This window comes from Hyposmocoma kahamanoa, unplaced genomic scaffold, assembly GCF_003589595.1.
Source record: "Hyposmocoma kahamanoa isolate Upper Pololo Valley unplaced genomic scaffold, ASM358959v1 202, whole genome shotgun sequence".
NCBI classification, from domain to species: Eukaryota; Metazoa; Arthropoda; class Insecta; order Lepidoptera; family Cosmopterigidae; genus Hyposmocoma; species Hyposmocoma kahamanoa.
Genome location: NW_020653726.1, coordinates 18,703,703 through 18,724,391, shown reverse-complemented (window position 1 = coordinate 18,724,391; position 20,689 = coordinate 18,703,703). Strand labels below are relative to the sequence as shown.

Sequence of the window (20,689 nt, the reverse complement as noted above, 5' to 3'; positions counted from 1 at the left end):
CTAATCAATTAATTGGACATTACTTACGAGTACATCAAGAAATTTTTACCTCTTACATCAAATTTAAATAATGTTAAACGAATTCAAAATTTCTTTGGTGGATTTTAAGAAAATGTATTCTTAAACAAAAAAAGAAGTAGTTTGCTATTCAGATCAACATTCTCAATTCTAGAGTATATTTTTAAAACAACATTTCGTTGCGTTTTCAAAGTCAATGTTGTCTTGACATGCCGCCGAAGGCGCAAGCGGTAACAATTACTTTTACTTGTGCTTGTAATCATAAAAATCATAAACAGTCATTTATCCAAAGAAACAATAAGTAGTATCTCTAGTTTGTTAGTGTGTTATTTGTAGTCATAATTTAAGAAATTTGGTTTCAGCAAAGCACAACTTTAACATGCAATTAGTTCCATCGCGCCACTGCTAGATGGCATTAGTTGTACTATGAAACGCGCTATCGTTTTGTTAACTTCGATAGTATGAGTCATCTCATATATTTTGAAATGTTAGTGGTTTCTGCTGCTGTAGCATTTATATGGTTCTAAACGGTACTCAAGTATTTGAGAAGACGCCATCCTATTTCTGCTTCTTTGAGATTTGGCACTAAACTGTGTGCTTTCACGTTATTCAGACATACTGTTGGGTCCATAACCCTGTAAATTTACGCTTTTTGATACTAGAAAACACAAATCTTCAGTCAATAATTAAGTACCTCTCAATTTTTCATTCTTTTTTTTTCAAGTCAAAATCGAACATTGCTAATAACTAATAAATATTTTGAAGTCAATCAACCGTGACCATGGGACCTGTAAAGAGCCCGAAACGTCGGTTTTGTTTGAAAAAACAAATATACGCGATTTAAATCCGGAAAAACAGTTTCATTTCCCATGTGTAACAATCGCGAAAACCTAAGAACTCGATATAATAAATATTTTGTTGAATCTAGAGCAGCTTTGTGACTTGAAGTAAATTAATTTGCTCTTGGATTAAATATTTGTGTGTTATAACTAAAGTACACTTTTGAGACGTTTTTTTATTATTATCAAGTAATTGTTCTCTAGCGTCTATAGAGGGAGGATCGTTTTGTTGGATTTAATAAATTTGTCTTCATAAAAAAAAATTTGTCTTTTTCTAAGTAGTCTGTTTTTATCGTGCGCAAATATGACCAAGACATGTTTTTTTAATTTTGTCCATAAAACAATTGAAACAATCCAGATTAGAATTGCAAACTCAAACTCCCAACACATCACATATATCTCTGCTTATTAAGAATAGTACCTCAATCCAAATTGACACCATTTTACTTATTAACGAGATTTATTCCAAATAACGACATTGGGGTGGTCCACGATTCCTTAACTTCGAGTGGCAGATGCTACTCAGCTTTTTTAAGCCATCTCCCTGATGAAGTAGATAATTTTAAGCTAGGCCACTATTCTAAGCCAAAGCCATCGACATGTACTATCGTTTTCATGAGATACATGAGGCAATAGGTACAAATTATTTCATAGAGCCAACCAACCATTCCTGCTTGGGCATCGTATTACCAGATTTGTTTAGTAAAATTTTAACAAGCGCTTATTTTAACATCCATCGTGATTCGGCAAAACTCCCAAAGTGTAATAATCAAATCGCTTCTTTGATATTTAAGTATATTTACAAACCAATTTAAACTTGAAAATTTTCCATTTTCTACTTGATTTCCCTCTCATTTCGAGAAGCTAACGCAATATATCCCCTTACGAGAGATATGGACTAATTAAGAAGTCTCTTTGATTAGTGTCTTGTAAGGCGTCGCTGATAACCTGCTAATTACAAGGTTTGTAATGAGCATGCGCGAAGGTCACGAGATCACACGGTTCAATATTTAAGTAGAATTATTATCTATGACTTTGAATACAATTATATTTTGCACTTAATTCTAAATCTATGTTTAATTTTGAACGATATATTTTATGTATTTATTGAAATTTTGAAATTACTTTTTGGTTTCTCGTAAGCGTTTGATACGATTGCTTATTGTAAGCAACCATTTAAGAAGCTTTAATTAATAATATTGATACAAATTATTCATATTTTAAACTAATACATTTTATCACGATTATGACGTATGAGCAAAAATATGACAATAATTTAAAGTTTATAAATGTATAAATATCTAAGAGTGCTACAAGGAACATATTTTGTGTCCAATCTGTTTCTTTTCTTACTTGAAATAACATCATTTAAAATGAAAAAATAGCTACAATTTATTTATAAAATAGTTTGTATCTTTAGTAATAAATGTCTAATTCACTTATTGTTACTTTTGTTTCAGGTACGTTAAATTATGAAGAAATAAGCTTTCAAGAACTACCAACAACATCCAACAACCAAGATAAGCACATGCAGTTTTCTTAAAAAAACAACATAATATAAAAATATCGTTTGTATGAAACCTATTACTCAATTAAATACAAATTCATTAAGCACTTCAAACGACATTCCCGCTACCGTATACAACTGTATCTTCAACAACAAATGCAAATAACAATAATCCATTCATTGCCCGTCCCTGGAGAATAATTAATGAGCCCTAGATATGATTAAGCCGCCACAATGCTGTCATCAACGTCATCAACGTAGATATATCTGCGTGTGTATTAGTCTGTATATGTGTATGTTGAAATGGGGTGTTCAGAATGGTTGTAATTAAGTTTATAAACTGGAATGTTTACGGTAATGGTAATAGTAAAAATATAGAGAGAAAGCGTAGTTAATTAACTTTAAGTAATATGCGTTAAAATGTAACATTTCGTTAATCTGTTCATGTTTAAGAATGACAATAGAATGTACTAGTAATTACCCAGAAGTTATTCAATCCACCATTAACAAAAAACATGGCGTCTTCTGCGTTTTTAGTATAATTGACTTGGAAATTAACGTTTTTGGGTTATACATTTCTGTATTGTTAAAAAAAAATAGCAATGGGATATTAAAAGTCGTATTGGTAATCTATTACGTAAATGATTTTACAAAATTGCTAAACAAAGTAAAGTTCTTCAAGAAGAAGTACTGAAGAACTAGAAAAACAAACTGAAAAGTATTAAATAAGCTTGGCCTAATTGTAAAAGCTCCAAACATAATATAAATTACCGCTTATATTTAACTATAAGCCATATAAAGAACCCAAAACGTCGATTTGTTTGAAGAAACAGATATAGATAATTTTAAATTTGAAAAAAATAGTTTCGTTTCCAACAAATTAACCCATATTTTTATGTAACACCCTATTAATACAGTACATGTATGATGTGTCATGCAAGCTAATACGATTACATGCCGCTATTTGATACCGGGTTCGTGTTTAATAATTTAGGAGATATCTTATACAATTTACAGGAATGAGATATAGTTTAGAAATGCAGTAATTTAGTACAACAATGTGGTGGTAAAGTGTCATAGTTAGATGAGCTAAATATTTAGGAACTTACAAAATACATTAAAAATATAACTAAGTATTTAATGATATCGTTTTTTATATTAACCAAAACTTTGTCATATTTGGCTCTAGCCACCGGTATAAAAATAGTTTTGTCAGCTTAAAACATAATATTTTCAAATTAAATCACTTCATTATAAAAGATGCCAATATATTTACTTTCAAACTCAAAATACTTATAAAAATGCGCACTACACGTATTTATTCACCCTTAAGTCTACATTCTAAAAGGCATTGATAAACTTGTATATAGGCAGATCCAAGGAAATAAACACGTAGCAGACAGGAATAGACGTAATCGGAATTACTGAGGACGGTCAAGCGCGGCGCACAATATGAATGACCTTTGTCAATGCTCCCGGCACCAGTACAGGAACGCCCGAATAATTCAAATTCGGATCTTCTTTACACACTACGGATTTAATGATTATAGTCTCAATAAGTATTAAAATAAGGAATAAAAAGAGCAGAAGTAGGCCAGTTGGAGAACGGATACTTAAAATCCTTATGGCAGTACTTATGATTTCAATTTACAAGTTTCGTACATTTGTGAATATTTAGGGACAATACCTCACTGCGAAGGATGTAAAGTTTTCGATCCACATTGGACTAGCATGGCAGATTATGGCTTGAACAAACTTCTTAGAGAAGACTGGTCGATGATGATGATAAAAGGAAGGTAAGCAATGATACAGAAACTTAAATGCCAGATAAGAAGCATAAAGCCATTCGACAAATTCAAGATCAGGGTGTTGCACTTCTTCTTACAGGATACCCAAGCTCGATTACGGGATGTTTATAGGTTGATACAACGAAGTACATTTTAAGGTCGCAGTCGTATCGTCCTCCTGTGCCAGGGTGAGGGAGTTGTGTTTGGGCGGTGTGAATGACCTAGCCTCCCCTTAGCAGATATCCGGCCGTCTTTTGTCCGTACATTCGGATCCGATGTTAATTAAAATGAATATTGTTATTGATCTTTTTTATTCGACGTGGGAGATGGACGGAATTAGTGTCATTATTTGATTTTAATAAGCATATATTTTAATCTAATTTTTGTTAAACTGAAATTACAACTGTTCTGAAATGAAAAACGGACAGTCATTATAAAAAGTATTTTATTTTATTTTTATTTTATTTATAAGGTACACAAACAGAATGTAATCATCACATTGGTAACATATACAACTTAATACATAAATATACTAGATCACATTCCAAAAAAACAGTGTACACAGCATGATAAAATTTTCTTAGCAAGTAACATGATTTAAAAAGTACATTTTACAAAATTTTACGAAATGAAAACAAAATGCAAAAGAATAAAATATTAAACGAAAAAAAATTAATAAAAATTACAGAGTGATTTGTTTCATAATCCATAATAACCATTTAATACAACACAAAATTATTAAAAGTTAAAATTCAAGCGATACATGCAATTGCTTCTTGTATAAATATATTTTAGAATTAAAAACGTCCAGATGAGCGTTACCCTGCTTAAGTTCATCATAAGCTCGACACATTTTTACTATGGGATTATAGAAAGAAGTATTATTTTTATATACTTCTAGGCGAAAAATTCGCGGCACCCTGAGACGTACTTTGGCATTAAAATTAATTTGGCTTAAAAGCTCAGGACAATCCACCACAGAATGTATAATTTTATGCAAGTAAATAAGTTCATTAAAATCTCGCCTTTTTTCCAATAACGGCACCTTAAAATACTCAATCCTAGTGGCATATGATTGCAGACGCCTCAGTAAACCGAATCTACCACAAACTGATCTCAAAAATGATTTTTGAATTCGTTCAATAGTTTGCGAGTGAACATCATAGAATGGTGACCAAATCACTGAAGCGTATTCCAATATTGGCCTAATTAAAGCGTAGTACAGCCGGAACATGGTTAGAGGTTTCTTAAAACCCTTCGAAGCACGAATGATGAAGCCCAGCATCTGAAACCCTCTGTTAGTAATATAATTGTAATGTGTATGGAAATTTAATTTTGAGTCAAAGTACACTCCTAAATCTTTCGCAACTTCACTGCGCTTCAAATGCTGTCCCTTTATAGTATAATCATACTGAACAGCGGAGTGTCTTGCCGTAAAAGTGATAACAAAACACTTTGCTACATTAAGGTCCAAGCAATTCCTAGTGCACCACTCTGAAACAGCATCAATGTCACGTTGTAAGGCAAGGCAATCACCAGTTCCCGTGATTGTACGGAATAATTTCATATCATCAGCATACAAAAGGCAACAACTGTCAATGCAATCAATAATATCATTTATAAAAATATTAAACATTAATGGTCCAAGATGAGAACCTTGGGGAACTCCCATGGGAACCGGAGAGGGTACCGACAGATGACCCCTTATAGCGACAATCTGATTACGTCTGGTAACATATGATTCAAACCATCTAAGTAAACTGCCGTGAATCCCATAAGCCGAGAGCTTTGAACACAGAAGTTGATGATTTACCCGGTCAAAAGCCTTCGAAAAATCAGTGTACACTGCATCTATCTGACTTCTATTGGCAAAAGCGGAACAAATATAATTTTTATATACAAGCAAATTACTTATAGTCGATCTGCCCGCGATGAAACCATGTTGTGACGGAGTTATTAGTTGTTTAACATGGTTGTATAGATGCATGTACACCAGCGACTCAAAAAGTTTAGCCAGGCAAGACAGTATGCTTATTGGGCGATAATTGTCACATTTTGTTTTGTCCCCGGACTTAAAAACTGGTATTATATAGGCAGTTTTCCATCTTTGTGGGAACGTGCCAGTGCTCAGAGATTTATTGAAGATAATGCACAGTGGAACACAAAGCTCCTCGGCACAAGTCTTAACAAAAATTGCTGGAATACCATCAGGCCCAGGCCCTTTCATGGTATCCAGCTTTCGCATGCTCATCAGAATGTCATTGCAGGTCAAGTTTATTCTGCTAAGAGTGGAACTATACCGATCAGATGCCTGATACGGAGAGGCACCAGGGAAACTAGAACTAGCATAAACCGATGAAAAGTATTGTGAGAATAACTCACAAATACTTTGTGCATCAGATGCGGTATTATTATTGTATGTCATGGTCTGGGGTAGAGCCATACTTGACTTTTTACTATTGACGAATTTCCAAAAACCACGCATATTACCATCAAGACTATGTTCCACATCATTAAGCACGGCTCTGTAGCATTCCGTAATTAAAACTTTACTTCTAGATCTAAGAAGAGCAAATGTGTCATAATCTCTCTTATTGCCGTACATTTTATATCGTTTGTGATATTTTAATTTCTCGCGTAAACAGCGGCGAAGTTTATAACTGTACCAATATGGATATTGTGAAGAAGTACATTTTTTTAATGGGGTAAATAATATAATTGCCTTTTGTAGTTCATCATAAAAACAGTCCAATGCTTCATCTGGATTCATGTTCTTTAAAAGTTCACACCAATCAATAGAACCAATTTGAGCTCTAAGTTCAACGTAATTGCATTTATGAAAGTTCGGCTTTAATGACGCATTATTGGCTTTTAGATACTCATTTTTTTGTTTATAGCTATCAAGTGAAACAAGTAAGCTTGGATGGTGTTCATCAAGCTTTAGCAGAGGTATAGTCTCTTCCACTCTTAAATCACCAACAACATTTGATAGAACCAAATCCAAAATCCTTTCATTCTGATTCTTAACATCATTAAATTGAATTAAATTGCAAAGAGACATCATTTCCTTCAAAATACATGTTTTTTTACTGTCACTCACACAATGTTTCGCAACACCCATCGAAGTACACCAATCAATTTCGGGTAAATTAAAGTCGCCTACAAGGATGAACGGGCCGGAATTAGTACACTCCAGGATATTTTTTTGACAGTGGGAGACAAACGTTTCAAGATCAGCAGTTCCCAGATACGGTGGAAGATAACAGACACACACGTTTAATGGAAGTTCGTTTCCTCGTGTGGGCATAATAGTAATCCACAAATCCTCATAGCAACTGTCCCAGTGTGATTGTCGTGATACAGCATAGCATTTTTTTACAGCCATTACAACGCCTCCGCCGTCTCTTTTCCGACTTTTATAATTAGTATTTAGTCTGTCCCTACGAAACACATTGTAACGCCCATCGAACATTTCTTCATTATAGACACTACTATCTAAATTAGATTCTGTCAGACATACAAGATCATAATCGAAATTTAGTAAGCTTAAATACAAATCCACAGTTTTAGAACGCATACGATTGACATTTTGATAATACAACAACATAATTAGGGAAGTAACAAAGACCACGTATCATAACAGTATTTTAATATGAAAAAGATATCAAATTCTACATTAGTTTGAGTAAACTATCCTTATTTTTAATAAGTATAACAGGGGAGCTATCATCCTTACGTACATAAATATTTCCAAACTTGACCCAAACATACTTATATTTGCCCCGAGCTGCTTGTCTTGTTGCTGCATGCAGTTCTTTTGTTTCTGCTGACAAATGTTCTGCCACATAAATGTTGCTTTTTTCTCCAGGCACTCCTACATGTTCAGAGTTTAGTTGATCGTTGGAATGAGTTTTGTTATAACGCTTCACTGATGAAATCAAATTATCTCGATGACGCACCGACGGCAACGTTACCAAAATATTGCGCGGTCTATTAGACGAAGTAGACATTTTAGCCACTCTACGACAGGCAATAATGTCACAATCTGACATCGGCAGGTTAACTGTTGTATATAAATTTTTCACAATGGTTAAAACATTTTCAGAGCGTTTTTCAGGAACTGCCTGAATTTCGACATTGCTGCTACGGGACATTTTTTCTATAGATTCTATGCGACGTTTGAAAGAATTTATTTCTGCTTTTAAGGTGCTATTTTGCTGCTCAAGATCCTTTATTAAAAATGAAAAAAAAAATTAAGTAAGTTGATGACGAATTATACTTTTTTACTAAACACAAAGGTCTTTTTACTGCTTGTAGAAGATACAATATTTAACATATTAATGAGACTTTAGATACTGAAAAATACTTATGTACTTATGTATTTTAACTGCCTCGGTGGCCGAACGGTTACCATGCCGGACTGCCACGCAGACGCCTTAGGTTCGAATTCCGGGCGGGGAGAAATATTTGTATGGCCTACATTTATTTCTCTCTAGAGTTTGAGTGTAATTTATGATTGTCTATGTGTGTTTCCATGGCACCCGTGACATGGGGTTTCCCCTACTGCGGGGCTATGTTGAGTGTGTGCATTATTGTTATTGTTACCACTTACTGTCTATTATTCTAGCTATAAATGGCACATATATACATTCCTATCTAAAGGTTTATTTCGTTTTTGGAGCTTGGTGTCTACGTAATGCTTCAATGGTGTAATCATGTGGAAAGTATGGATTCTAGTAAAATAAGGCATATTATACATTTATTGACTGAACGCAAAAGCAATTGTGAAGAAAGGTTAACTTTAGGTCACTTATCTCAATCAGGTTTAGGATATCTTAAAAAATCAAGAGAAAATCAATTAACGCATGTGTATGACTTATGCAAATAAAAAAGAGGTACAGGTACGTCCAGAACGCAGCAGGTGTGGATTCATTGTCTGTGCCTACTATGGTTGTAGGAGACAGGCGTAGCCGGATGAATTTAAGTATGTACTTACGTAATTAAAACATTTGAAAATCATCATTTTTTAAATCTACGTAAACAAAACACTACATAATAGGGAAATAAAATTTTTATGACCACGCTGACACAATCTAAAACGATTCAAGGAAAAAATATTTACAATGGAAAATCCCTAGAGAAATCTTAACCGAGTACTAAAAATTGCATACCCTCATAGCTTTATTCAACAAATGGCGTGCATATAATCCTTTGTGTGGTTTAAGTCTCACGCGTATTTATATTGTAGAGTCCTCTGGCACAACAGAAAATGTCAGGACCTGTTACTTAAGGTTTGCAGTGAATTTAAATTTACTAGCTATGATACCTGGATATTTTACAGTTTGAAAATTTGTTTTGTTATTTTTTATGCACTATTACGGTCGTTTCTTAAGTTAGCAAATAAATCGAAGGCCTTTCCAAAATCTAATATTAATTTATCATCTATAGATTGAATTGTGTTTTCCTTATAAATCATGAGTTATAAGTATATAGTGACAGAGACATAGTCAGTAAAAATAACCATCTTAAATAAATCTAAAACGTCCGTCTAAAATGTTTTGCTTCACTTTTAGAATGCGTACAATGCAATCCTCCTTACTTACTGTATAATATCATTGCCGCGCTACGTCTTGTGCCTCATATCGTATAATACCGTTTATGTAAAAGAATGTCGCGGTAGATTGCGCATCTTTTCTAGGCACAGAGCCAAACCACGGGGCATTATGTGTCTTCATTCTCATTCTATGGACGAGATTGCGCCGCATCATCTCTTAGTAGATTTTTATTATGGCTTCTTTGGTTGCAGTTAACGGTACGTTTACGTGTATTACAATTTAGCCGTATCTTGTGATAATCTTTGGTATTTTGAAAGTATACTTCATTCAATATCATTTTGAATTTTAATTTGATTATTATTGATAGATAGCTAGATAGATGAAAATAATATGTATATATGTCATTTTCTCTTCGTGAATTTATAACCACGTCACATCGTCCAAGTATTACTGCTACACGCTTTTTTGAATATCCTTGTACATCAGACGTCACGTACATTTTTACTTTTATCTGGTCTGTATAACACTTGATCGCTTATTTAATTTCATACACTTTACTATATTTTAAGAAATCTCTCGCTTCGTCAATGAATGTGAATGTAAATAGTTATAGGTTACATTTTCTCAGTCTTTAATCAATCTATATAAACAACAATAAAAAATCTCAAATCTCCGTTCACTGTTCATGCGTCGTATCCCTCGGCATAATATAGTCTTCCTAACATGAGAGCAACTTCAATTTAATTTAGCTTTTTCGCTAACGTTATAGGGCCTCTGTTTCGTTGCGTTTATATTAATATTACTTTGGTTGAGAATATTGTGATTTCAAGTACATATTTGAACACTTAATTAACATTTGGCTTATTACTAATTTTGTTTTCCAATGAAGTATATAATTATGGAATATGGATTTTTACTTGCTTTCATTCTCATATTCATTACTTTTTTTGCTTCGTCTATTTACATTACTCCTTTCATACGATCTTGGTATTACTGAAGTTGACCTATCGGAACGAAAACGTGAACAAATAAGAAGCTTTTTTTTTTAAATATGTATTACGTTCGCTTTGTTCTAACATAGTTTCTAAAAGTTGAAAATATACAAAATTCGTAAACAACTGGTTACAAGCGAGTTTGATACTCTGTTCTCCTTTTTCTGACAAGTTTCGTTAAACCCGAAAATACGTAAAGTATTTAACAAACGGATTACGAGCAAGTAAGTCTGGTCTATTATGGCCTCAATAACTAATTTATCACGAAGACTTTTACTCAAAAATTTTACGAAATATTACTTTTGTGTCAAGTCCAATCGTAGTGTAAATAAATGATGAGTCTTTATAAACCAAAATATAACAAAAAAGATATCCCCTACTCTCAGGAAAACAACACCAAGTTATTATTGCGACCCGCAAAATGGGCTGTCTTTTGTTAACGTATAGGAATAAGGTAAAGTTTTTTTTATTTCTATGACAGTAAATGTATTGTTGCAGAAATTTACCAGCTCTTAGCGAGCCATTATCGGATGCATATTTTATAAAATTACCGTATCGCCCTCTTGAATTTAGTTTACTTTCTCTAATTTTTTGTTGTTTTTTTTTATTTTATTGAAAACAAGAACAATAATAATTTATACAAAGGTAAACTTAAAACAGTAAAGTTTAGGAGTGTTCTCGAATTCTCGAATTCTAATTTTTCCCGTATTAAATCGGTTCCATTGCGGCAGAGACACTGACTTTATTTCAGAATTTATTTTTTTTACAAACGAAATTAAGCGCTTTAAAAAATGCATATCGTATAATATACGTGTTTTATTTAGTTCAGTTGATATAAAAAAAAATTACCTTCTTGTATGTAAAGTAATAAGAAAGCGATTTTCTTATAAAATTTCGAGGTGACTTTGTGTCTTTTTTTCTGTAGTGAAATTTTTTAGGAAATCGTATTTTCATACCATATAATAGTCAGTGTATACCGTCAATTTTACTATATATTTTTCTCAAAGTGATTGATTTAACACAGTTATACGGAATCAACCAAAGTCCTTTGAGGTGGTATAGACACCTTAATCGCACCGAAAAAATATATCCGGATTCTAGTAAATATAAAGCAACTAGAAAGCTATAAGTTGCACCTTAAAACACTTAATTTATTAACATTGCCAGGTATATTAAGTACATGTTGAAAATTTATAACAAAAGAACCCTGATTTCTAACAATAAAGTAGGAGACGGCCTTTGAAATCACATTCCCCTACAACCTTATACAAACACCATTTAAATGAAAATATAAAGTTCTGGACGTCATCGTATGTCAATAAGAATGTATAACAAATTACCAGAATATTTAAAAACAGAACACAAGCATAAATAAATTCTTAAATGTATTGGGAAAAACTAATAATTTCTAAAAGTTATTACGTTGAATCGACTCCTAAGTATGGCCTAAAAACTTACTCTAATTAATATTATTACTATTAATGTTGTACATTAGCAGCCTTGTGGCAAAACGGTCGTAGTAGAGATGACGAAGTTATAGTTGAAATATTGAAACCATGCCGTTTTGCTACCTTGATGTCAATTTTTTTTTTTGTGAAATTAGTCCATTATAGTTGTCATAATTTAATAAGCCCAATTTGACAACTAAAGAAGACAGTAGTATGTAACTGAAAAAAAAGCAGTCAACTTCACTTTCGTTTCTACGAAAATTTAAGTATCCAAGAATGTCATATTAGATTTATCGGAGCGTTTAAAGTTAACATTTTGTATTTCTAGTCTTATTTTTAAAAAGTTATTGATGTACAAAAACGTACGAAAGATGCGAGTGGAACCGAAAGAGATATCAGGAGCGTGGCGAAAGGCGGTCCATAGTCTCTACCTTCCTCAGTGGGAGACAGGCTTGAGATTTTATTTGTAGCTGTTTAGTAAACAATCGAAGTTTTCGATAAAATCCAATTGCACTAAGAAAGATTTCGACGAATTTCAAGATGACCTACTGACCTATTTTTGATTTTATTACCAATAATCTCAAAGAGACTGAGTAACAGCTTGTCCTATCGTATCCATTGCACTAGTTGGCTTATAAGCCTACCAATGAACCGGCTGCACTAAAAATAAACTGAAAACTAAAAGCCGTCTCCGCCTTTTCTGATATCAACAAGTGCTAGGCGTAAAAGATGCAGTCACTCGGCCTGGCATTTTGCCATGCCACGCCTAGGCCTCTGATTGGTTAATAATACTAACCAATTGACATCCTGCGTTGTGATTGGTGGAAATGTATATTTAGGTCAGTGGAACGCGGAGTAGGAACCCGTGGACAAGGTAATTGTGGATAGGTGAGCGTAGGTGGTCATTGAAGCACCACTGTTCTCGACCCTTGAGGCTACACAAACGAAGGATAAAGCTTGTTCGATATTCTAAAGTGATGCCGACTGGTTGTTCAACTGTCAGAAGGCTGTCGTGGCTTCAGCCTAAGAATAAGCTTAGCTATCCAAAAGGAAATGTCACCAATATCCTGGACATGATGCCCCAGGGCACGGCTTTCGATGAAGCTTTTTACCTTTAATTAAATGAACATCTATTTTTTTTTCAAATACAAATACAAAATAATTTATTTCACAACTAAATTTTGGAGGAACATTTCATTTTAAATTATAGGAACAACTTAAAAGTAACGTAAATCGCGTACAGAAAATTTCCTAATGATTCCTGCACTAGACAAGGCCAATCTCTAGGGTAATCAATGTATCCTTGTTACTGACAAAATAAAAGCACGATAGGGACTTTTACTTACGTTATTTTCATATTATAATTATATAAAACAAAGTAGGTAGGTAAAATTATACATCCATACATTTTAAATTCAATTACGAAATAGTGAACTGCCTGTCCAACCCTATGATCTAGGAACACATACTTAATAATAATAACGCGCAGACGCATAGCCCCTGCATAGCCAAACTCACAAGAGAAATAAATGTAGGCTATATAAATATTTCTCCCGACCCGGGAATCGAAACCAGGGCCTCCGCGTGGCAGTCCAGCTTAGTAACCGTTCGGCCACGGAACTTGGAGTCGGCTCTTGACTGAACCGCCTCGAATCAGATAGTTTAACGCACCCCTTTTAATAAGCCTCTATTTCGTTTTATATCAGTTGCGTAGTTTTTTGTATGTATGTTACGCGATAACTCCGACATTTCTGAACCAATTTTAATGATTTTTTTTTTGTTGGAAAGAAGGTACCTCAGACGTAGTCCAATTTAAATTTCAAGAAATTATTCCACCTCTAAGGGTGGCAAACTAGGGAATGAATGACTTTTGAGGTCGGTTTTTTTAACCGGAGGTTAGGTTATAATTAACTTTATTCAATTTATGAATTCTTAAATCTAAACAAACGAAATATCTTTCGGTACGAATTGTTTACCGCGTTTCCCACAATAACGCACTTTATCAAATCACATATGAATCACATAGACACAAATAATGTAACACAAGAATCGTTTAGAAAGTGGTTCACGTCACCGATGAAATTCGAGCAGGCGCCCGGTAAGCAAATGCCTCGAAGGACGGTGCGCTGTCGAGAGGTTTGTGCAGCTTACAATATATTGTGATACTGTACTAATTGTAACCCCGGTAACCAGCGGATGGAAAACAGTGTTAGATGGGAGACAGTGACAGAGAGTTAGTGTACAATGCAATCCTGCGTACGACTTTAATAAAAATGAGGCAAACGATGGTAGTTGCTCGCAGCCGCCGCCTACGTTCGTACCCGTCCTGAGTGACCGAGTTGTCAGGGCTTTGACGCGCAGTTTCCGTTGAGTCACTGCCGCGGAAGCTCATGATTTTCGACAACTTCCGTGGTCGAGTAGATTTTTTTTTAACTCATTAAGTGACGGGACGAACAAGTCATGTCATGTACCTGATGGTAAGCTACAGGCCACTCCATAACAGTTTCAGTATTACCTATCAGTGGTCCGAAATTACATTTTCCAGAAATAACGTTTGGTCGAAGTCTCATAACCCCGAAAGTAATTTTGAGAGGAAAATGTTTTTTCTTTTAAACTTAACCGAAAGAACAACTGTTTCCTGATAATTCGGTATTCGGTGCAATGAAAATTCGAACAAACGTTATTTCGGACAAAAAAAATTCGTCTTTGTGATAGGTTACCCAGTTACAGTGCTACTAGGGGTTTTAAATTGCAAAGAACTGAGGGGCACTACCACTGCGCCCGTCAACCCGAGACATAAGTTAATAAAACCCATGTGCCTGTAATTTCACCAGCAACCTTACCTTTCAAAACCGGAACACAGTAATGCTGACATTACTGCTTGGCGGCAGAAATAGGTAAGGTGGCAGCACTTCTTTGGACGAACTCTTTCACAAGGAGCTCTACTGCTACTAGATAATAAAAGCTGAGTACAATTTGCCATATTCGTGTTATTGTAAATTTGCATTGTCTTTTTTTTAATATATTTCCAAATACAGTAAATTTTGAATTTTCGATTATGTGTATAATACGGACATACGTATACAAAGCAAACGACGATGAAGCCAAAATAAGGTCAATTATGTAGTACAGTAAATTATTATGTGGAAATTTGTTTTTCCTGGCTCATTTTCCTTTTAATAAATCAGCTTAAAGTACACAAATTAACCTGGAAGCCTTATCAATAAAGCTGCCGTATTTTTCCACTTTTACTTTGTAGATGAATATATTAATATTCCTATAACATTCCAATTACTAATATCTTCCAAGCATCCTTTGATATGGAATACTTTGATAAATATCCCGAACAAAGTTGATCAGTTTTCAGTATTGCTAACAACATTTAACGCAACGATGCTTCCAATACTACTCAACCGTGATAGTTAGAGAAGTGTATTCAGGTAGAAATGTCTAAAGCAGGTTATAGGAGTTGCGTCGAACTTTTAAATATGAATTATCGTCGCAAACGCAAATAAGCCTATTTATGTTAACACGGACATATACTTCTAATTCGATTAGATGTTTCTGCCTCCGTGGTCGAACGGTTACCATGCCGGACTGCCACGCAGAGGTCCCACGTTCAATTCCCGGGCCACGAGAAATATTTGTATGGGCTACATTTATTTCTCTCGTGAGTTTGTGTGTAATTTGTGGTTGTCTATGTGTGCGTCCTTAGCACCCGCGACACAGGGTTTTCCTAGTGCGGGGCTATGTTGAGTGTGTGCGTTATTATTATTATTATTATGTTTGGAAACTATTTACTATTTAGAAAATATAATTTTTCTGTCTTCATCAACTATATTTGGCGTCTGCCGATATTTTTTTATCATTCCAAGTGACGGGACGAACAAGTCGTGCACCTGGTGGTAGGCGACACGCCTATCTATAACAGTTGCGGTGCCATTCAGAGCTTTAAATCGCAATGATCTGAGAGGCACTGCAACTGCGCCCGTCACTCTGAGACATAAGTTGACAAGTCTCATGTACCTGTAAATTCACCATCACCCTGACCTTTCTAAACCGGAATGCTCACATTACTGCTTGGTGGCAGAAATAGGTAAAGTCATAAGTCAAAATCCAAGATAATTCATTTAAATAATTGGATCCGAAACCTGATTCAAATTTATTTGTTTCAACTAAAATTCTAGAGGCATCTTCAACCTTATCATTTCCTTCATGTCTCCCGATATTATAAGCAACATAACTGAAAGACTGGTAACGTTTTATGACGATGACCACCAAGTGGTTCGTCCCCACGTTTGCCAAAAAATGTAATTTATCAAAATTTAGAGCCATTTTTTTACATGTGTGCTTAAGTCTGCCGCCTATTATCTTCGAAATATGTTCTTTATATTTACAATGTAGTTTCAGGTCCACTCCACTTACAATAAAATGGTTTAAATCCGCAGAGTGTTAATGACTATGGCAGCAGTTAATTTATAATTATCGCTCCATTACCTCATTGTCACCAAGCTATGTTTAATACAACCCCGTGTTTTGATTGTTCTTGTTAATAAAAATAATTGATTTCAAAGCAATTGTTTTAGTGATGTCCGTAATCTTTATTTCATTATTAATGTGTGATAATTTGTATTTGGGGATCAAGGACGATCCTACGCGCATTGTATTAACTTTGTTATTATTAACTCATAACGTTAAATAAAACTTAAAAAACCAACCTGAAAAGTTTGTGGAATTACATCTACTGGCTAAGTTTTATTGAAATCGGTTAACGGAACGTTGGTGCAACCCAATAAAACAGATTCATCCGCCACCTTTTTTTCCAAATTTGTATGGGACTAATACTGAGGTTTTTACTTGAGGTTTCAAACAAAAAAGAACAATCGAAATTGGTTCACAAACGTCAAAGTTATCGGGTAACATACACACAAAAAAAACTACAGTTGTGGCGTCGGTTAGTGGGGGGGGTACGTAGAACGAACAATTAGACGCAGACTTCAAGGTAAAAAGGGTTCACAGGGTTATGGACCCAACAGCACGTCTCACAAGCATGAAAGCACACCGTTCAGTAGTCTCAACAAATTGGGTGTCGTTCAGTGCTGTATCTATGCTATACAAGTAGAAAGTATTAATAATTTAAAACATTATGAGATGACTTATACTATTGGAGTTAACAAAACGATAGCGCGTTTCAGAGTACAACTAATCACATCTAGCGGTGATGAGACGAAACTAATGGCGTGTTAAAGTTGTGGTTTGTTACACAGTCGAATTGAGAACCTCCTCTAGTCGGCCATACTTGTTTGCCTTTTTGGCTTTGTTTAAAAAATAAATTTTAAATTAAATTAAAATTTACTCGACTTACTTTACACGGGTATTGGATAATTACATCGTAAAAAATTAAATGTAATTCTTACACAGTGGTTATTGTTAGATAAAACAAAATTGTTTAATATTTTTCTCCTTTCTAATTTGAAATTATTCTAACAAGACGTGTTTGACGATTCAAGACGGTACGATGGATCGGACATCAGTGAACCGAGGAGGACGTAGTTAGGGAGAGTATTCGCCTGAGAATTTCTCATCGCTACGCTTATTGACTAGAATCTTGTTGTGATTCTTAGTGTACCTAATTGAATGCAAAAATATACTCTTTTCATGAGAAATAAAATATGACTTGAGTACCTTAATTACTTTGATGTACAAAATTATATAGTAAAAAAATTTATATGGTCCACAGTTATAACCTTCATCGGCGGTGTTTTTTTCAACAGATCTTTGATTTTCATAATATTTAAGTGTCGGGATGAACAAGTCGTGCGCCTGATGGTAAACTACACGTCTATCCATAACAGTTGCAGTGCCATTCAGAGCTTTAAATCGCAAAGATCTGAGGGGCACTGCCACTGCGCCCGTCCTCCTGAGACATAAGTTGATAAGTCCCATGTGCGTGTAATTTCACCAGCTGTAATTAATGGAAGTGGTAGGCCATTGGGACAATTGAGAGAATTCGAATCCCTGTGACGGCATGAATTTATTTTACGTATTTTTATTAATGTTTAGTCGAGAAATACCTCTCGCAAAAGTGTTTTAAATTTAAAACCCATTTAAATTGAAGCAAAAATTCAATCAAGGGTTGTGGACGAAGGTTCTACAACCTTTCAAAAACATGTGAAGAGTAAAATTATCTAACACTGTAGTATCGATTTTTTTCAAGTTGGGACGAACAAGTCCTGCGCCTGATGGTAAGCGACACGCCTGTCCATAGCAGTTACAGTGCCACTCAGAGCTTTAAATCGCAAAGGTCGGAGGGGCACTGCCCCTGCTGAGACATAACTTGACAAGTCCCATGTGCCCGTAATTTCACAAGCACCCTTACCCTTCACAACTGGAACGCAGTAAAGCACGCATTACTGCTTGGCGGCAGAAATAGATAAGGTCCTTGTCAAAGAGTTCAGTCCGCCCAAGGAAAGTCAAAGTCAAAGTCAAAGATTATTTATTTCATAGGTAAAATAAATTTACACTTGAAAACGTCACATTTAAGCTACTGCTCGTTCACTACGCTGACCTCCCTGAGAAGAACGAGCAAGAAACTCTAGGGATTGCTCTTTTCAAATAAACTTAAATGCTATGGAATACACTTTGAATCAAATTTGTGTGGATTCTGGAGCCATGTCGTCTTTCCATACATCTTTATCTAACACGTAGTCTTCAATTTTGTAATATGATTTTTCGATCAAAATATCTTTAATGTAGTTTTTAAACTTAGGAAATGATAAACTTAATATATGCTCCGGAATCTTATTGTAAATACGTATACAGTTCCCCATAAAAGAGTTGTTTACTTTGGTTAAACGAAATCGTGGTACCATGAGTTTGGACTTAACTCTAAGGTTAATATGATGGATATCTTCTTTCTTATTGAAATTGGAATTGAAAGAGGCAGTACCTCCTTGGACGGACTTTGACAAGAAGCTCTACTACTAATAAAGATCAGTTTCCAGGAGAAAGATATAAATATAATGGATTCGTGAAGGAATAAAGCTCTGTATTCAGCACAAAATTTTTGAATATCCCTATTCAAGTAAACTCGAGTCTCAACACTAACTGCCGCGTATATCCGTTTGACTCCTCTGAGTAATTCTTACTATCAGACTTAGCGTTCAAAAGCAAACATTCTTCATTAATCGTTGTAAGTCTTTTGATATGGAGTATAAGTCATTTATTTAACCGTGAAACAACAGAGAGTGGGTGAGGGTCGGGTGCGTGTCAGATGCGTGTCAGGTTGAGAACACGGCGGGTGTAATTCCGTGTATTTTTATGGACGACAGCACACCGCGAGCGGCTGCTCTGCGAACCTGCGCCCGTCTCGCGCCCGCGCTTGGTGTGTTGTCAAACTGATTCCGTGGCCGAACGGTTACCATGTCGGACTGCCACACAGATGTCCCAGGTTCGATTCCCGGGTGTAAAGTTTGGGTGTAATTTGTGGATGTCTATGTGTGTGTCCATGGCACCCGCGACACAGGGTTTCCCTAGTGCGGGGCTATGTTGAGTGTGTGTGTGTGCGTTGTTGTCCATATACATACGCGGAATCGCACCCGCACGAACCGACACACGCCCGACCCGCACCCTTTCTCTGTGTGTTTAATTGAGGATGAGACGGACGTTTTCACACAGTACCTAGATCGACAATGAAAAGAAAACTCATAAAATATTTATTCAACGTCGAATTGTTTTTTAGCAGAAAATAAACTTACCGAAAACGTTTCACCGTAATAAAAACCAAACAAGCAAGACACATTATTCACTCGAAATGAAGAGCTTCGTTTGCCGAGCCGCCGATCTCCGAAGCGTTTTAAATCGCCCAAGTGGAAATATTGCGGCGACAACTGTGGTTTCCCAAGGCGGACTGGACTCACATAAACTGGAAACATAGCAAATGAAATCTGACAAGTTTTACCGGCAAAAATACTATAATAGGTATGAAAATAGCAATTTTCTTCGATATATTTTTCTTTTTGGGGTGAACTTTGTAAGCAAGCATGTTCAATCCTCAATATACTATATATTAAGAATAAAATAACTGTACACCATAGTACCAAGTGGCACAGAAAGCAGGCAATAAGACGCTAGGGTTGTCAAAAAGGCGAGTTTATCATGCCCTAAGCGCGTCAGAGCACTGCTTGATATCGCTTGTACACCTAGAGATAAAATGATCCCCGTGACATTTCGGACCGTCATTTCTCGGATTCGGGACTTGTACGAATCGATTGTAGTGCGCAAAAGCGCTACCCTAAGCGAATACCTTTTACAAAAAATTTATCCGCTTATGACTAAAATGTATATACACTTCAACAGCATCATCATTATCAACCGATCCATTTATACCACTACTGGACACTGGTGTTAGGCCAGAGTCGCTACTATATAGTGAGCCGGCCCAATGCTGGTTAGGGACTTTACACGTTCTCCGAAGGATGTGGACCATCTTAACGTGCAAATTTCAATGCAATATTCTTCATCACCGAATATTTATTTAATAA

At 35.2% G+C, this 20,689-nt stretch overlaps 1 protein-coding gene across 1 annotated transcript in view; it reads right to left on the bottom strand.

The window, feature by feature from the left end:
* Positions 1–7,130: 7,130 nt before the first annotated feature.
* LOC113227170 overlaps positions 7,131–20,689 on the bottom strand; it is a 28,639-nt gene continuing 15,080 nt past the window's right edge. Inside the window, exons 2-3 of the mRNA XM_026460049.1 lie at positions 19,904–20,070; positions 7,131–8,380 (exon numbers count right to left, since the gene is read on the bottom strand). Of these exons, the coding sequence (XP_026315834.1) occupies positions 7,823–8,380; positions 19,904–20,070 (725 nt within the window). The 3' untranslated portion in view covers positions 7,131–7,822. The remainder of the gene's footprint in view (positions 8,381–19,903; positions 20,071–20,689) is intronic.